At 42.9% G+C, this 17,973-nt stretch overlaps 1 protein-coding gene across 17 annotated transcripts in view; it reads left to right on the top strand.

Annotated features, from left to right (window-relative positions):
- The window catches only part of Sgip1 (SH3GL interacting endocytic adaptor 1), a 221,417-nt gene that overhangs the window by 11,715 nt on the left and 191,729 nt on the right, over window positions 1-17,973 (top strand). For 15 of the 17 annotated variants that reach the window (XM_031377986.1, XM_031377970.1, XM_031377974.1 and 12 more), the window contains exon 2: window positions 457-580. In XM_031377986.1, coding sequence (XP_031233846.1) covers window positions 571-580 — 10 coding nt within the window. In that variant the 5' untranslated portion in view covers window positions 457-570. Of the gene's footprint in view, window positions 1-171; window positions 581-17,973 lie in introns of those variants that run through there. The other 2 variants (XM_031377971.1, XM_031377985.1) reach the window with 2 other exon arrangements.

Genomic DNA, 17,973 nt, shown 5'->3' on the forward strand with positions numbered 1-17,973 from the left:
ATCGAAAGAAAAAAAAATTCCCAGGGCTCAGGCTCCTTGGCTTCTTTCTCCCTGGCATCCTCCGTCAGGGTAGCAGTTCAGATCATCGGGCGCCCGGGAGCCGCAAAAGGCTTGCGAGGACCATGAGGAGGGGCGGGGGAAGTGCGTCACCAGGTGGGGAAGGGGCTGTGTGTTTGGAGAGGAGCGGGAGGCAGTGGGGGTGGCGAGCAATGGGGACGGGAAATGGGTTCCGTGCGCTCTCCGGGGGTATTGTGTCAGGAGATGCAGGCTGGCTACCATGTGACGCGGTCCAGAGCTGAAGGGATTGGCCAAGGCAGCGCAGGCGGTGCAGCTCGCCGGTGGCTGTTCCTCTGCCTTTCTCTCTCAGCATCTTCCTGGGAGACTGTAGGTGAAGCAGCACCAGCAGCATCCATGGCTTGTCTTTCGGGTTAACACTTGTCTCCTTTGGCTTGGCAGCAAGCGCAGTAGACCTCAGCGGCAGCTTTGTGAGGACTTAGCTGGGACCTGGAAGCATATCCTCCTGTGTTTTTTTCTGACTTCTTGGAAATTAAGGAATGCAATTCTGCCACCATGATGGAAGGTAAGATTCCCTTTGCTGTGGTTGGCTGCCTCCAGGCAATATTTGGGTAGACCAGTATGGAAGAATGCATGCGGCCGGTGGTGTCTGTGTCTAGAACCTGGCTTCCAGGATTTTTGCAAGCAGATACTGCAGCTTGCTTGCAACCAGGCCCGAGCTTAGACTAATGGGATCAAACCACAGGGTTTCTGTCTAGCTGAGAACCTCCACAGCTCCCAACCCGTTTGAAAAGAGAAAAGCTTAAGTGTTTGCAGGAAGATGAAGCAGCTAAGAAGAAGCTCTCAGACCAAACAAGTTGGGGGAGAAGATAAGGGGTTTGTGTGGTAGGTTAGGCACACTGGTTAAATCTTTGCAATGGAAAGTAATTTTCCGAAATTGATATTAGACAGAAGAGGTCATCGACAGAGTTATCCATGCTGGCGTTTTCAGTGAACTGCTTACATATCTTACAAGATATTCTGTTCTCTGGGTTTGCATTATAATATTGGAGTGAGGGGTGAAACAAATTTGGTTCATAAACTGGAGTTTTATGGGGGCTGTCACTGCAGCAGAATGAATGATCTAAGAAAAATACCTGGGCTTCTTGGCTCCTTCATCAGGATCAGGCCAGTTCAGAGAAGGAAATGGCTCTTAGTTAAGCATCAAACAATTAGTTGCTGATTATCTTACTGCATTTAATACTAAGTGTGAGGAAGGATTTTCCCCCGGGAGATGTTATTTAAACTACATATTATTCTACCAACTTGCCCTTTCCAGTCTAAGATAGTGACAGCCAACATCACCTCAGAAAAAGCAACAAACTGGTCAGAGAAGAAGCAGGCAGCTCTATGGCGGCTTTGATTTTCTGTTTTCAACATTATAGGATGGTGTGAAACTCCTGGCCTTTGCCGAGATGACAGGCAGAAATTTTGTACCCAGGTTAGATTTTATAATGCAGAATCCAGTGCATAATGGGTCTTAGATCAGCCACAGAAATGGCAGAGGGGCCACCTTAAAGCCAGGATCTGTCCTACCAGTTGCCAATGATCAGTGAACCTTAGCAATTTACCAAACTGGAAGAAAAGGAAAATGGTTTCAACAGAACCAGTAAAGCCCCCTTCTCTCTCTCCACCTCCCTCCCTTCCTCTTTTCCTCCTTCCCTTTCCCCCCTCCTCTCTGTCATCATGTCAAATGTCATTAGTGTGACTCTAGGGAGAGAAGAATTCTGGGGTAGAAGCTCACAGATTTGGGGAAATAGCTTTAAATGGAGGCAGCACATCGTCTGTTTCGAGCCTGGTCTTGTGTTCAGAGAGCTAAGTGAGCTTGTTAAGATTCTATGATTAAATCAATTTTTGTTAATTCCAAATGAATGTAATCTTTGACTAGCAAGGCAAGACAAACAGAAAGAGTATAACTTATGTACTTTTCAATTCAAAGCCCACATGACTTATCCTCATCAGGAAAAAAAAATTGTCTATACAAGTGTACTATTTTTATAGCTAAATTTTACAAAGGATATGTTAAAATGCATCTGCATACATTCTGATTCAATTCTAACCTTCCCTGGGAAATTTGAGGACCTTTCCTTTCACTTCTGGGCTTGAAACTATCCCATGAGTTCTTTGGGGATTGGTAGCATTTCCTGGTGCTCATTAGTGGTTCTCCTGGTAATCAGGTCTGTTGTGCCATCCGGAACATCAACTCAAAGCCCTGAGATAAGCTTATCTGAGCTGCAGAAACTGAAATGGGAACTCTAACAAAGACTGGTGTTGAGCTGAAGTAGCACTGTGGCTAGGTTTGCCCAATTTATCTAATGGAGGATGTTATCTTCACGCTGGTGGGATCAGAGATGACAAGGATGGGTTCCACTGCTTCTAATGAACTTCTTAAGGAGCAATTAGACAGGTGTGCCCCCTGCTTTTAAATTCCCGGTCAAACTAATAAATGTTTTCTTTCCATAATTCCTATTTAAATGGTCTCCTAGCAATTGTTCAGTGACCTTGGAAAAACAGGTAGGGCCCTTAACCAGAAATCTATTTCCCAGTCAGTAGCTTTCCAACTAAATTGCCAGTCTTTTTTGGCAGTGTCTGTGTCTATTTCTGATAGTGCATCCCAGAATTCCTGCTCTAAATTTTTCTTACTCCAAAGATGTGTTACAGCAGTTATGTCCACTGAACTCACCTCTAGAGAATACCAGGGTATTGCATCTACCACAGTAACCTTGGGAAGATGAGAAACCCCCAAAGGTGCCCGAAATGCTGTCATGATAGCTCTCAGGTGAAATGCCATGTGTGTCCTGTGAGATTGCACCACCAAGCATCTGCACAGTTGGTCTGTTCTCAGGCAGAGCCTGTGTGGCACATACACATGGTCACACATGCATGTGCAGTCATGCACATAAACACAGTTCTACAAAGGCTGTAGTTGATACTTCCATGTGCGCGTGCGTGCACACTGCCTTATTGCTGCAGTGTTTCTGTCTGCTGCTTGGAGAAAGCATGGCAGGGCAACTTTTCAGCCCCACCTCTACTTTGTGGGGAACAAGAATAAATACATATTTAGATAAATGGCTTATAGTTCAGATTCATGTCTCTGTTTGAACAGGATGTAGGCTTCATTCATCCAATATCATTTGGAAGGCCTGGTCTTAGGTGAGAAATGGTACCACCTCTCTCTTGCTCTAATACTGAGAGCCAACTTCCTAACTGTAGGGTCCTTCAACAGATCACCACCACTGTGTGGCTCCATGGCTTAATTTCATTTGTCCTCATGAAAACAGTATCTTGTAAGATACTTGATTTGTTGCTTCCTGAATTCTTTATATTTTTGACAGTGGTTGGTATTGAGTTGTTTCATTGCTGAGAAAACTACATGATGATGTTTGGAGGTGGTATGGGAGTGAAGGTGGTAAGCAAAAGGAACTTTTGCTATGGCTATGGGCATTGCTGGTGCTAAGATGTGGTCAGTGTGGTTAGGGCAGGGAGTCAGGGGATATTCTTTGATACATTGTTATTAAAATCTTAAAGGGCATTTCTTAAGATAACTAAAAGAAAGCCAAGGTTTCTTATACTCTTTTCACTTGTGAGGCTGGGGGGTAAGTATGTTTCTTGTCCCATGTAGAAGTTACTGGTGCTCTGTGGTTTTGAATCTCATCTTCAGATTCATAGGTTCTGTGTTCAAAATATCAGTTTCCTGGTGTCAATCATTTCATTCTGTATAACAGTTTTGAAACAGGAAAAAAAAAAGCACTTTTTAAAGTATTGCATTGCAACTCAAGATAACTAAATACATTTTATTTATTTACTATTCACAGGAATGTTATAAGTATATTTTGGATGTAATATTTTATAAAACTTTTTCCAAATTTAAAAAATTAAAAGTAATACATTGTGGCAGGAAAAAAAGAGTGGAATTTTAATTCAAGTCCATTTAACGAAACTCATCATTTTCAGCCTCTGAGAACTTTTTTCATTTTTACTTCCTATCAGAACAGGCATGTTAGCCACACTGAAAAACACATGTTTGTTTCTCCAGTTGTGTATTCTATTTCTCTCTACTTAAACGCCAACTGCTGACAGGGCCCTGACTTTTCCCCCTTATTAGTGTTTTCCTATTCTGCAAATGATTACTTAGATGGTTTTGTCCAATTTGAGATTAACTGAACATCTGTTGCTGCAATAAACCTGCAAACTCTAGAAATGGAATTTTCTATTTGGAAAATTCTTTGAAGTGATTTTTTTTTTTTCAAATAAAAAGGGAACAAAGAGTTTTGAACAAAAGTGTTCATTTTATAGTTAGCTCTGGAGGTTTTAGAGGTGCTATAAATGCTCGGATTCCCTTCCCTTACATGGTGAAGTTACTTTAAAACATCTAAGTGCGCATCTGAGATTCTGATATGCACTCCATCATTTATGTAATTTCTCTCCATCTTCAGGTACGAGTTGGGAAGAGACTCTTTAGTTCTCATCCAATTCCTGTGGGCAACTTCAAATCTCTGAAAAGAACGGTAGTCTTATACTAGTCTATCGGGGTAGTGAGCCCAGTTTTAGACTGGGTACTAATACTGGCTATGACCACAACAGCTGTCACAGTGATGCAGCGGAAGAGAATGGTGGCTTTTAAATGTCTTTTTAATTTTAAGGATTGCTTTTGGATATTGCTGTTAGTCCTCCCACATGGCTCCTCTAAGTCAATTATTAACAAAGAAAACTTAATTATAAGGAAATGAGGAGCTAGAGACAAATCTGAAGGCACCTCCAGAAGTTATTTTGCATAGAAAGCTTTAGAGACTTGTGATAATACCGTATCTTTGCGGCTCTGTTCAGTTTTACCATTCCAATCCATTCTTGTGACCTACCTTTTCTTAATTCCATTTTATCATAGGAAGCATCGTCCAGTGGTAAGGTCATTACATAAACTCATGAATGGAATAAAGAATGGGAGAGATTTTACTGAAATGACTAGGAAGGAGTTGAAGGATTTAATGGATTGTAGTGCATTTTAGCTTGTGTGTCTTAGAAGCTTAGGGAAGAAATTAGCTCTGTGAAGAGGTGGTCATAGATAGAAAGGAAGAGCAGTGAGAGCAGGGTCCCCTGGGAAGAAAGCAGGCATGCACTGGCCATACAGTAGGGGAAGCATGGCTTTCTCACAATGGGACAGCTACTGGAGAAATACTGTAGATGTGGGAGGGATGAAGCTTCATTCTTGGGATCTGAGTATCAGCCTTATTGCTTCTGTAGGGTATTAGAGAGGGATGGAGCATCTAATACCCTGCTTCTGTAGGGTATTAGAGAGGGATGGAGCATCTATATTTAAATATCTTATGCCATTCCACTTCCTTGTTTGAAATGCCCATTCCTCCCATTTCCATTTCTCTTTAAACCCATAGTCCACCTGAGCCTGTATGCTCTGGCCTACTCTCTTCTTCAGGTTCATCTGATCCTTTAGCAATGTAGATAATCATGCTGCATGCCTTCTAGTATTTAGAATAGTCCTTTCCCTCCAGCCAAGCTCTTGATTTGCAAAATCGTTCTTCATAGCTTGCGGAATCACCAGTTCTCTTATGATTACTGTAAGACTGCCACTCCTCAGCAGTACTTCCCTTTTGTTCTTGTTATCCCCAAATTCCTGTGCACACACCTTAGGCCACTGAGTCCTCATAGCTGAAGGCTTGGAGGTAAGCTCTATAAAGACAGACATCTGCTCTACCATGTTCACCTCTATAGCTTTTGTACCTAAGGAAGGCCTCATACATTTATTCATTGAATAAGTGAACAAAACTAGATATAAATATATAGCTCTGATAACTACACCCTGTACATGGTACATGTAAAAGATAAATAAATGTTCACATTTATGTTCTCACTAGTGACACAAAACTTATACACGTGACACAATTAGAAAATAAGACAATATGTTATGAAGTGTTAAAAAAATAGATCATCTGAGAATATGCACTTGAGCTTGAATTATCTTGGTGATTCTCTCCAGGGAAAAGAATTCATATTGAGAAGAGACTTGTGCAACAGCTATGCGAAGACATTTGAGTCAGTTTTTATCAATACGTTGCATGCCTCCTTGATATTTTGCCTTCTCTTGTTCATCTCTCCTGTTTTTCCACCCCACCTTTTCCATCCTGGGCTCTTTTTCCTTTTTCTCTGATTTAAGGCAAAGCCTGACTATGATGGATTCTAAAGCTAGAGAGTTTGAAATAAAAACTAATTTAAAATAAATGGGTGAATAACATGTGTATAGTTGAGCAATGTGCTTCATAGATAGCATCATAGATTGTGAGGTTTGTCGGATTGTGAATTATTTCTGAGTAGAGAATTCATCTATTGTATTTGTCCACTGAACTCCTATTGCATGGCCTTTTGTATATAAAGAGTATGGCTCAAGAAGTGAGACTTGAGTGTGAGTCTAAATGTTGGGACTGCTTGGCTGGATGCCTTGAGGAAGTTACTTGACATTCCAGGCTGTGTTTCCTCAGGACAGCATGAGATGATTGATCTGTCCTGTCTCTAGAATGTCCAGCTCTGAGAAACCATGGCCTCTGCTGAATGATTGAATTCTCCCACATTTTCTCCCTCTAAGGCTGAATTCTGAGACTAGGCTCCTTTCCTCAACCCCAAAAACATATGGCTGGCACACAATTAACTCAAATAGATTACTAGTCTCCTTTGTTGTTTAATAATCTTCTGTTGTTATGTATGCATGCCACAGATTCGTTTTGTACCTTTGCTGTACTAGAAGACAAGCATCCATATACCTGCCACCTATAGAACCTAGTCTAGAGCTACTTATTTATCCATTAAAAATTATGTATTGAACTATTAAAAATGCATAGAATAAGTATCTAGCATATGAAGTCATAAATGAGATATCTGTATCATACCCCTTCCCTCAAGGATGAAGGAACATCACAGCAGAGGAAGCACAAAAATTATCAGAGCCAGAGGCTAGGGAGTGTCAGAGCAAAACTGTGTCTTCTAGACATAACAAGGCTAATACACTGATGGACTCACAAGAGCTGTGGTTGCCTCTTGTGGTGGTTTGAATAAGAATGATCTTTATAGGCATGTATATTTGAATGCTTAGTTACAGTGAGTGGAAATGTTTGAAAGGAATAGAAGGATTAGGAGTTGTGTCCTTGTTTGAGGAAGTATGGCCTTGGAGGAGATATGTCATTGGAGTGGGCTTTAAGGTTTCAAAAGCCCATACCAGGCCTAGTCTTTCTCTACCTGTGGATCATGATGTAGCTCTTAGCTACTGCTCTAGCTCCATGCATACTGCATTGTCCCCTGCAATAATAACAGACTGACCCTCTGAAACTGCAAGCAAGCCCCAAATTAAATGCTTTCTTTTATAAGAATTGCAGCAGTCATGGTGTTTCTTCACAGCAACGGAACACTGACTGAGACACCTGTATAAGACCTGTACAAGATCAAGCCAGTCAACATTCCATATTTATAACAGTTGGATCTTTAGAAGGCTGGGATTATCAGGCCAACACAATGAATGTCTGATGCTGATGCCTCTCAGACTTATTCTTCCCACCCTTTTAAGTAAATGGAGGTATGTCATATCCTTGTCTCAGTTCATCCTTCCAAATCCACAGAGCTGAGTATGCAACTATGATGCTAAACTTTGAATACATCCAATAAAGAGAGGTTATACCTATGATAAGGCTCTTTCATAACTAAGATAACTAGTGAAGTGTTGAGCTTTCAGCTGGATCTCAAAGGTCTTTCTAGAGGGGAAATGGAGCAGAAAAGCCATTAACTGCTGGGGTAAGGGAGTCAGTTTTCTTTAGTGGTATGGTCCCTGGTAGGTTGAGCATGCCCCAGTAGATGGCCTCCCAGATTTATGCATATGTGGTCAGCACAGTTTGGATTCATTGAATTATAAAAAAAAAAATCTTGTTTTTGTTTAAGAGGATTGATGTTATAAGGGAGTGGAAGGTTTGGGAATGGATGTGAAATGAGTGAGGGGAGGAGCAAAGAGTAAATATGATCAAAATACATTGTATGCTTGTATGAAATTCTCAAAGAATTAATAAAACATATTTTAAAGCAATTAATAAAAATGAGCATGTGGTTAAAAATTATGTATTGAATGCTAGGCAACTTGTTCAAAATGCTGTGCTGATGAATGATCTAACCCAAAATTCCCCCAGATTCACTTGGAACTTTTTCTTTAATCTCAGGTACTATAATCACACTAAAAATGACAGGGAAAAGGAGCCAACTGTAGTCACTGTCTTTAGAAACCTGAGTCTGGCATGGTGCCTAGTGAGAAACTACCTTCTCACACGCTTTGCAATCCCACAGCCTCTCTGTGTGGGAGAAAGAATAAGTGTTAACATCCCGATTTCAAACAGGAAGGAACTGGGGCTCTGTAAGATGAAGTGATTTGATAAGCAGACCAATGAAGATGAAGACCATGAGTAGGTAGGCTCTGACTCCTAGGCAAGAACTCTTCCTGTGTCCAGTGGTATGACTGGAATGTGTGGGTCTCTGACATGCAAGCAGCAGGCTCTCTAGACAACAACTAGGAAAGTTTGGTTTCATCACCTCCCTCTGGTCTTTGTGATCAGCCATCAGCTTGAAGAAGACCCCTAACTTAGCAGAAGGCTCTGCTTCTTTCAGGAGCACACATTGTCTTCCCTGGAGTTTATGGTGACAAGGGTCACACTGTGGTGTTACTCTTCCCAGGGACTCTAAACTTTCACAGCTTACGTTCCACAAAACATTTCATAGAAAACCTGCTTCTCACCATGAACAAAAGCCCCTTTCTCCCTTAGAGGGACAGCTCAGTTTCCTCTGGCATCTTGTGAAAGCTTGGGCCATTATCATGAACATACGATAGTGCACTTCATCATTTGAAGGTTAACTAAACTGGTCCAGCCTCATTTTATAGTTGAGGAAACCAACGCCAAAATGCAGCAACTTATCCAAGGGTCTTTATTCTCTCTGGAAGATAAAGGAACATTCACTTTAGTCATGATTCCAAAAATGTGGATAGACAAAGACTGGGAACCCATGGTGTCTTTCACGTTCAAAGGTGCTCAGGGTGGTTGGGCGACTGCCAAAAGACACACAAATGAAAGTGTCCCCAGGGTCATCGTTCTACTGAGCGCACATACAATGTGACCATTTATAGTGCTTTCTTCTGTAAGCTCATGCACCTGCTGTCAGTGAAGAGGACAGGCCTTGAACCACCCCCTCCCCACCAGCTGTGTGACCTTGAGCGAGTGCGGGAACTGCCTGGCCTCAGCTTCCCCATGCTCGATGTAGGAACAGAGCTGGTCCCCACCTCCCAGCCCACAGTGGGATAATGAATATGAAAACATCTGAAAGAGCCTGGTGCACATTCACCGTTTTCTCAGGGCTCTACCCCAGTGGTTACTCATTCATTTTTCAGAGGCTTAACCTTGCTTCTTGACACTGCTCCTGTCACATAGAGGGTTGCAGCACTGCCTCCGCAGACAGGCCTTGCTCCTGTCTCTCTTCTACATACTCACTTTTAATTTATTAGCATCTTCTATCATCCTTTATTCTCCACGTCCACATGATAGGCTGCTCCTTTTTCAACCATGCCCCGCATCGTTAATCAATCCCAGTGGTCTTTCTGTCCCTCTTCAGTAAGTACACTGATATCATATTCTGGAGTGCTTGTGTGCATTTGTTGGAGTTGGCACTTGGCTTATCACACTCTGTGTTTCCTCCCATGGACCCTTTCCCAGAGTCAAAATAGAGTGAATAAAACCAGAATGCAGGTGGTCTAGCTACGCAATCCCACATCATGGATGCTTTCTGAGTAGCTGAAATGGAGACAAAAGTTGCCCATAGTATTACAGAGCACTAAGTACAGCAACAATGACAAGACGTGGTCTAAGCCTTGGAGCAGGGAAAGTACTTGCTTTTGTGCTGGTGACTTTAACCTTCAAGTGTCTCTTAGATTCTCATGACCCTAATGTGGATGATGGAGGTAGATACCAGATAACTAAGCTCGCGCTAGTGTTTGGATTCTTTTCTGACTCCTCACCCCATCCTCTTTTCCTCATGGATCCTCAAGGTTGTAGATCACCCTGCCCAACTTCCCATCTTCCTATTAAGTCATTTGATCAGACTTAGCGTGTCACCTCTAGTGTGTCAGGAGCCAGACCCTTCACCTGTGTGTTATCAGTTTTCTTGCCTGTGAAATAAAATGTGCTGTGCAAGGCTGCGCCACACAGCATCTTTCTCCCTCACTGTGCTGTCTGAGCAATGCAGAACCCTTTCTTACTTCCTTTCCTTTACATACACTGTTATTCCCGTCCCTTTACGGTAATAATCCCTAGTTGGTACTGATCATTCAAGGTCACACGCGAGTGCCCTCTTTATGTGCCAGAAGGCCCTTCTCCTAGCTCATGTGGAATATTCTACATAGCTACACAGGCTATGTAGCATGCTGGAGATGGTTGACTTTGGTCAGACTGACCTCCATTAAACCTCAAGTCTGTGACTTTGGGAAGAGAGTGGATCTGTTTCCTCATTAAGAAAAATGAATGTGTGGTTGTGGTCATTTAACATGAAACATTGTAAGAATTCAAACAAAAAGTATACTTAGAGTAGTTGTTCTTAACCTGCAGGTCTTGACCCTTTGAGGGTCACACATCAGATATCTGCATATTGGATATTTATATTACAGTTCTTAACAGTAGCAAAATTACAATAATGAAATAGCAAAGAAGATGATCTTATGGTTCAGGGTTACCACAACATGAGGAACCGTATTAAAGGACTGCACCATTAGGAAGGTTGAGGATCATTGACTTATACAGGACCAAACCACTGAAGTGAGGGAGAGAAGGGGGCAGTTAAATGAAAGACGGTGGGGGATTGGGTTCAGGAATTGGCTCATATGGCTTGTGGGGACCAGCATGGCAGTTCTGAGTCAGGCAGGGGTCAGGGCTGCTGCAGCCTAGGTGCTCAGGGTTGGGAGTCCAGCAAGTTTCAGAGGCTGTACTCTGTGGGCACAAGACTCTTCTGTCAGTCCCGTTCCTTGTATAAAAGCTAGAGACTATGCCTTGGCTGAAACCTGCCCTGTTCATTTTAATTAACCCGGTGTGGGGCATATGCGAGCACTCAGATGTCATCCAGTGAATGAATGAGCACTGGGAAGGGATTAAGGACCTTAGCAGGGGCAGCACCTAGCACACAGTTCTTCTTAGACTCAAGGGACTTAACCTCTACAAGGCATTTAGAAGACAACTTGGTCCACAGTAGAAGCTCAGTACGTGTGACTCTGCCTGACCTACAGAGGCTTCTGTCCCACCCATGTCTGCCCCAATGCTCTCCCCATTCCCTTCGTTGTAAGTTAAGAAGTTTCACTGTTTGAATATTGAACAAAGACAGCATTGAAATCACTTAAAATGTCACTGTTGTGAAATAACAACCATTGCCACAACTTACTGAGTGTGGAATATGGTCTCCGGAGATACACAACCTGAAATTCCTTAACTCCCAATGATAATATTAGCAAAATGGTAAAGTAATGCCTATTGCATAAAATTGTTAGGAAGATTAAATGAGAGGCTGCATAATCTGAACTCAGCACAGTTCCTGACATAGTAAGTATGTACTCAATAAAGTATAGCTCTTAATTGCTTTTTAGTCAAAATATTTTTATGTCAAATTCTAAATATACATGTATGTACATACCTGTGCATACATATGTGTATGTGAGTATATACATACATGACATTTTCTCTAGTAATCTTCACTGTTCTAAGCAGTATCTACTTTGTTAAAAAACCATGAATTCTAAGAATGACCTCTCAAATTCAAATTCTCACATTTCTACATTTATGTGATATTTTTCAAGTTATTTAACCTCTCTATTTCTTAGCTTCTTCTGCACAAGATAGTCTCTACCTGAAAAGGTAATTACAAGGATTAGATTCATTCAATACTCAACATGTATTATTATTATTGTTGTTGTTGTTGTTGTTGTTATTTTAATTCTACACATGATCTTGAGGTATATTTCAGAAGCATTGTTTTTGCTTGTTGCTTAATATCCCATTGATAAGTTATGGCATGAAATGTTTAGATTGTTATCAGGAGCGTAATTTGTGATTGGGCTAAAATTGCTCATGTCAATAACTCATGTATTAAATATGAATTTTGGGGTCTTGTTCAGTGAGTTATTGTGGCGCTTTGCTTCTGGCTTTGCCCATTGGGTTTAGAAAAGCCGTTCATTATAGAAGAAGAAAATAAGCTATAGACAAGAGAATTTGTTTAACTCAAAAACTACTCTCTCCTAGCACTGCTGTTCATTGGCTGTGGCGTGAGGCTGAGTCTACTCAATAGTCAGGAAAAGGTTTAACACTCCCTCTGCTGGCTGTGTATTTTGGGCATTTTGCCACCTCTCTGTGTTCTCACATGTTTCATGATTAATATTTTGAGCATCCCTAACTTTACCACTTTGTCATAGAGAATAAAGTACAAAATGGAAAGTATTTAGACACTTATGAAATTTTATAGAGATAAAAATATAGCCTTGGGTATGTTATTTTCTGTTGTATCTTGGAAGCTTTGTTTTCCATTAAAGATTAGGTTTCAAATAACAACTCTGAAAATGTAACTAGTTTTAAGGTCTCCCATGAACCCTCAACACTGCCAGCCTTCCCCCACATTCCCTTCCTCTTGGGTCAACAAACAGTCTTCATTTTTGGGTCCCAGGGGGCTGTATACCTTCTTATTGTGTTGAATTATTTATTACATTGAGGGAAGCTATATATGACCTTGTTAAGCTGGGTAAAAATATTGTTACTAATAATGGCTGTTTAGTGAGACAGTTTCAAATACAGCAGAAATTGTATGCAAATAAAATGAACCTTGGCCCGGTTACAAAGTCATACATAGTTCTGAGTCCAATGTCAGATTAAAGGTAGAGAGGATTCAGGTCTTATCTACTCTTTTGAAATTCCAGATCCAATTATTCACACTGGATTTCTTCTCCTGGCTCTCTTGCCTTCTCCTTCATAGCAGCAAAGCTCAGCTTGGCTCACTGAAGAATGGAGCTTGATGGGTCTGGTGAGATAGTTTAGTCAGGGAAGTGTTCACCACATAGACATGAAGACCAGGGTTCCATCCCCAGGACTCAGGTAAAGGGCTGTGCCTGTATTCCCAGTGCTTCCGAGTTAACATGCAAAGTGCTGGGGCCTCAGGTGAATGGAACTGCTGAGCACCAGGGCAGGGGAGACCACTCATAAATGAGTGGTATGTGAGGAATTATACCCAAGGTTGACCTCTGGCTTCCACACACATGCACACACCATGCAGCCACACACATGTACACCTGTACACACATGGACTCATGCATACGCATGTGTACAAAAATGGCTCTTTTCACACTCTCGGTCAGCTTTTACCTTAGAGACATTGGAAGTGTCTTGGTGACCATGGACTATTAGGCAGTAGCCAGAGGTCTAGATGTAAGGTGTCCAGGAAAGACAGAGGGACACAAAATTAACAATAGGGAGTCAGCTTAGCAAAACAAACAAATACATAACTTCAGGTGATGGTAAAAATCAATAAAATCCAAGCAGAATCTTGCGCCAGATGGTAGGGTTGGGAAGGACTCCTGAGCAGATGTCCCCAAGCTAAAATGTCTCCATGCCATGATCCATGGAGATACAGTGAAAGGATGGATTGTAGCAGACAGGAGGGACCTGGGACGTGGGGAAATCAATGAGCCAAAAGGAAGCCAGGCAAGACAGGGAGAGACAAACTGGAAGGTTGAGGTCAGGCCAGGCTTGGCGAGCAGTGGGGATGGAGCTGGAATTTATTCTGAGGCAATGGAAAGCCACCGGCAGGGCTTTAGGAGAAGGTCATGATCTCATTTGCATCTTTAAACAATCACTTTTGATATAGGATGGACTTCTGACAGCATCCTGGTGATTCTCTCTCTCTTTCTTTCTCTCGTTATCTTCTTGCTAGTTGGCTTGTCATCGGTTTATGTTTGATAATAGATGCCCCTCATTTTATCTAATTAAATTTTATGATTATTTGAGGAAAAGCTGATAGAAATCGGAAAGGACCGTGGAATCCCTTCTCCAACCTCCCATTGGCACTATCAGTCACAAGGTCTGAAGGGGTAAAGATTGAGTTCAGCCACTAAATAAACTTGTTTTCTAGCCCAGATGTTTCTGGCATTGGGCATTTTCAGAGTCATGCTGACAGGTGAGAAAGAGATGGAGATAATAGCACAGATTTAATATGCCCTGTACTTCTCTCCTGTGCTTCTTCTGAAAGGCTTTAATGTACCTCAGTCCCTTGATGGTCATTTTGATGGTGAACCAGTTAGATCATGAGGCCGGCTTTCCTCACTGAGCCGGCTTCCCCTGGACCAGATCAGACAGAGAGAATCACTTAAGATTTCTTAGATCAGCAGAGACTGATCTCCCCGCATCCCACTTTTCTCCACAAATACTTCTCTCAAAACTTCTTGTGTCCTCTCTGGATGCCAGTGGCAGAGATCTCTGCTATACCCTTAGCTGCACTGTGTGCTGACCCATGCTGACGAATACATTTATATCCCACAGGAAATTGCACCGGACTCCCTGTAGGCAAGAGCTGCTCCTTTCCCAGCCTCCTTTGATCTAGCTTCTCTAGTTCTCTTCTTCAATTACTTACATCGTATAGCAGCTGAGGGCACAGGCTCGGAAATTAGACAGATCTGGCTATGTGACTAGACGGATATATGCCTCCAAGCAAGTTGAAACTTGTTCATTCCCACCCTACCCCACCTCCCACCTTCCTCCCACACAAAGCTTCTTAGCTTTTTTAGTGTTGTTTTACTTCTTCTCTGATGTATTACATCAGTTTCCCCTCCCTCCCCTCGCCCAGTCTTCCCACAACAGTTCCCCTCTACCCCAGCTCCACTCCCCACTCCCCATTCCCCTCAGAAAAGAGCAGGCCTTGAGGGGTCATCAACCAAACACAGCCTAACAAGCTATAATAAGACTAGGCACATTCTGTCACATCAAGGCTGGATGTGGCAACCCAATAGAAGGAACAGGGTCCCACAAGCAGGCAAAAAAGTCAGAGACAGCCCCAGCTTCCACTACAGGAATCCCACAACACCACTAAGCTACTCGGCCACAACATATACACAGAAGACCTCTTACTCAGCTTTTTAATCTGGCCCAAATTCACAAGATTTCCAGAAAGTGTCTACTAAGGTTCCAAATCCAGTTAGGAACGAGGCGTGTATGAGGAACAAGCACAATGAGGCATACCTTGAAGAGTTTACGATTTCATGATACCAATACTAGATTAGTGCGGGTAAGCCAATGACCCCGAGGAAGAACTGGGATGGACGTGGGGAATAGGGTTCTCAAAAGGCTTCTGAAATCCAGGACCCACCTGGGACATTGGGAGTGAGACAAGTTATTAGATGTCATGCATGGGCAGAACCGAACATACCTCCTGTCCTGTTGCCTCCAGTAGCTTACAGCTACTCTGATCGTAGCTTCTTTCACTCTTGTGTCCTCTGTAAGGCTCTGTCCCTGCTCTGATTCAGGAAGCTTTTATGGAGCTTGCTACAAAGAGGCTCCCCGAACATGTGCATAGTAAACCCCTCATCTTGGCCCCACTCTGAACCTGACTCCTGACTCTGGCCACCTACATGATTTCTGGCTTGGTGTCTGCACAGGCTCTGGGACGGGCCCCACCACACATGCAGAACATTGTAGTTTCTATCCATGCCTTAAGTCTCCATTAGAAAGCTCTTGATTTGATCACTTCTTCCTCCAAACATGTCATCAAAATCTCAACAGGACAACTACCATGGACCTTTCAAGGAAGTTTTTAGAATAAAGGGGATGTTTGGCCCTCAGTTAAAAGCATTTTGAGGGGACTCTCATAGCAGCCATTTGCGACTACAAGTACCTGTTCTGGCTGAGTTGTAGAACTGGGGTGTATTTATTCCTATTGAGAATATTGTTCTTAGTCACCACTGTCCTAAAGCTGTGGGCCATTAGCCAGAAGGCTTCACAACTCCTCTGTGCTGGTGCCTAATGTGATAGCTTAGGGAATTTATGTTGATGATAGCCATGCATTGGTAGGCCTTAATTTTCCCATGGCATTGGTGAGAGGCACAGCTCTTTGTAACTATGAGCCCCTCCTACCAGGGTTGTTCATAACCACTGTGGTTCTTCCACCATTTCTGTACATTTTCACATTAGATCTTACTAAAAGGCAGCTGCCCTCACATGCAACAAAAACTGCCTGTGCTCAAACAATATAAGCTGTCTGAGGTCACAGTGCAACAGGGAAGACTAAGAATGACATTATTAAAGTGTTCTATTATTTCTCATATAAGTAATTACAGTCCCTCCTCAAATACCATCTCTCCCCAAGAAGGGGGGCTCCAGACATTTTAATGTGAAAATAGTTAGTATGCTTTGCTCTCTTACTGTGTGCAAGAAACTATGCTTCCGTTAAAATTCCTCTAATTTAGCATTCACTACCCCAAGAGGCTGAGACTATAATAAGCACCTGCTTACCCTGTGATACCTTGAAACATCTGTCACCCCACACCTCAGCCTTGCAGGCTGTTAATAAGATGAGGGAAGGCCGGCAGAAGTAAGAGACTACTGCTCATGCCTTCTGTGTTCTTTCAGTCAGGTGGGTTGTTAATGTAAATGGCAACAAAGCATGAGAATGCTCCCAAGAAATGTTGTCATGTCTTTCTCAGTATTTGCTGCAGTTCTTCGGTCACAGATTTAACTGTTGTTGGGCCTATCTTCTGGTTTTGGTTATAGTAGACATTTTATTTGATAGCGTCTCATAAGACCCCTGCAGCCAGCTCACCGGCAACCCCACAACCATGGCCAGCTTTACCCTTCTGCCCAGGTGAGGTGCAGGAACCATTCTCCCCAGGGCTACAGCTGGTAAGGGCGTGGCTAGCTCTCCTGCTCTCCTGAACTCAGGGCCAGGGCCAGCTTTTCCACACCCACACCCTTGGGGCCAGCTTATCTACAACTCTCACAACAGGGAAGTGGGGGCCTTTCACAAGTACTGCATCTGACTAGGAGCGGAGTCAGCTTCCCTCTCACAAGCCTCAGGGCAAGCTTTCCCACAATCCCCAGGCCAGGCATGGGGCCAGTTCTGCAGAGCCCTCAAACATCATCATGCCCCCCAGCAGCAGCCCAGACTACGGGCTGGCCTTTGCTTCTAACAGACCCCTGCTAATGCAGGCTCATGGACCCTGATATAGCCCTACCATGGTCCTAGTGGGTACCATGGGCTACTCACATCAGGCTGCTCCTCACTACCCTTGGGTCTCCAGGTCTGCCTGTCTTCATTGTACCCACATCCTTCTGTTTCTCTTTCTCTACCATTTCTCCCCCACTTACTCTTAGTGGTTCCAAGATCTCTAAGTATCCGGAATCATTTCAGTAGTGGTCTAAGGAGTGCGATGTCCTACTTGTGCATTATGGTACTGGCCAGGGGTCATTTCATGCATGGGCTGCTACTCCTACTGGCCTGTGAGGCACCAGACTGTACTCATGACCCCTGGTGCCATCTCAGTGGTCATCTCGGACTCACTTGTCACCTAGGCCTGCCCTTGTGGCCCCATGCAAGGATCATGTCTCAGGCTCACTCTCAATTTTCTCTTAGTATTTATTTTTATTTGATGGGCATGCATGGTTTTTCTGCATACTCATCTATGAGCACCCATGTGTGTATTCCTTGGGAATTAGAGTTGTGAGCCATCAAGTGGGTTCTGGGAACCAAACTCAGGTCCTTTCACAAGAGCAGCAAGTACCCTTAACCACTGGGCCATTTCTCAAACTCCTTAACCCCACTCATGATATTAGTATTCCTAATAGCAGATGCTCCCTTTTCCACAACTATAATAAA

This window comes from Mastomys coucha, unplaced genomic scaffold, assembly GCF_008632895.1.
Source record: "Mastomys coucha isolate ucsf_1 unplaced genomic scaffold, UCSF_Mcou_1 pScaffold18, whole genome shotgun sequence".
NCBI lineage: Eukaryota > Metazoa > Chordata > Mammalia > Rodentia > Muridae > Mastomys > Mastomys coucha.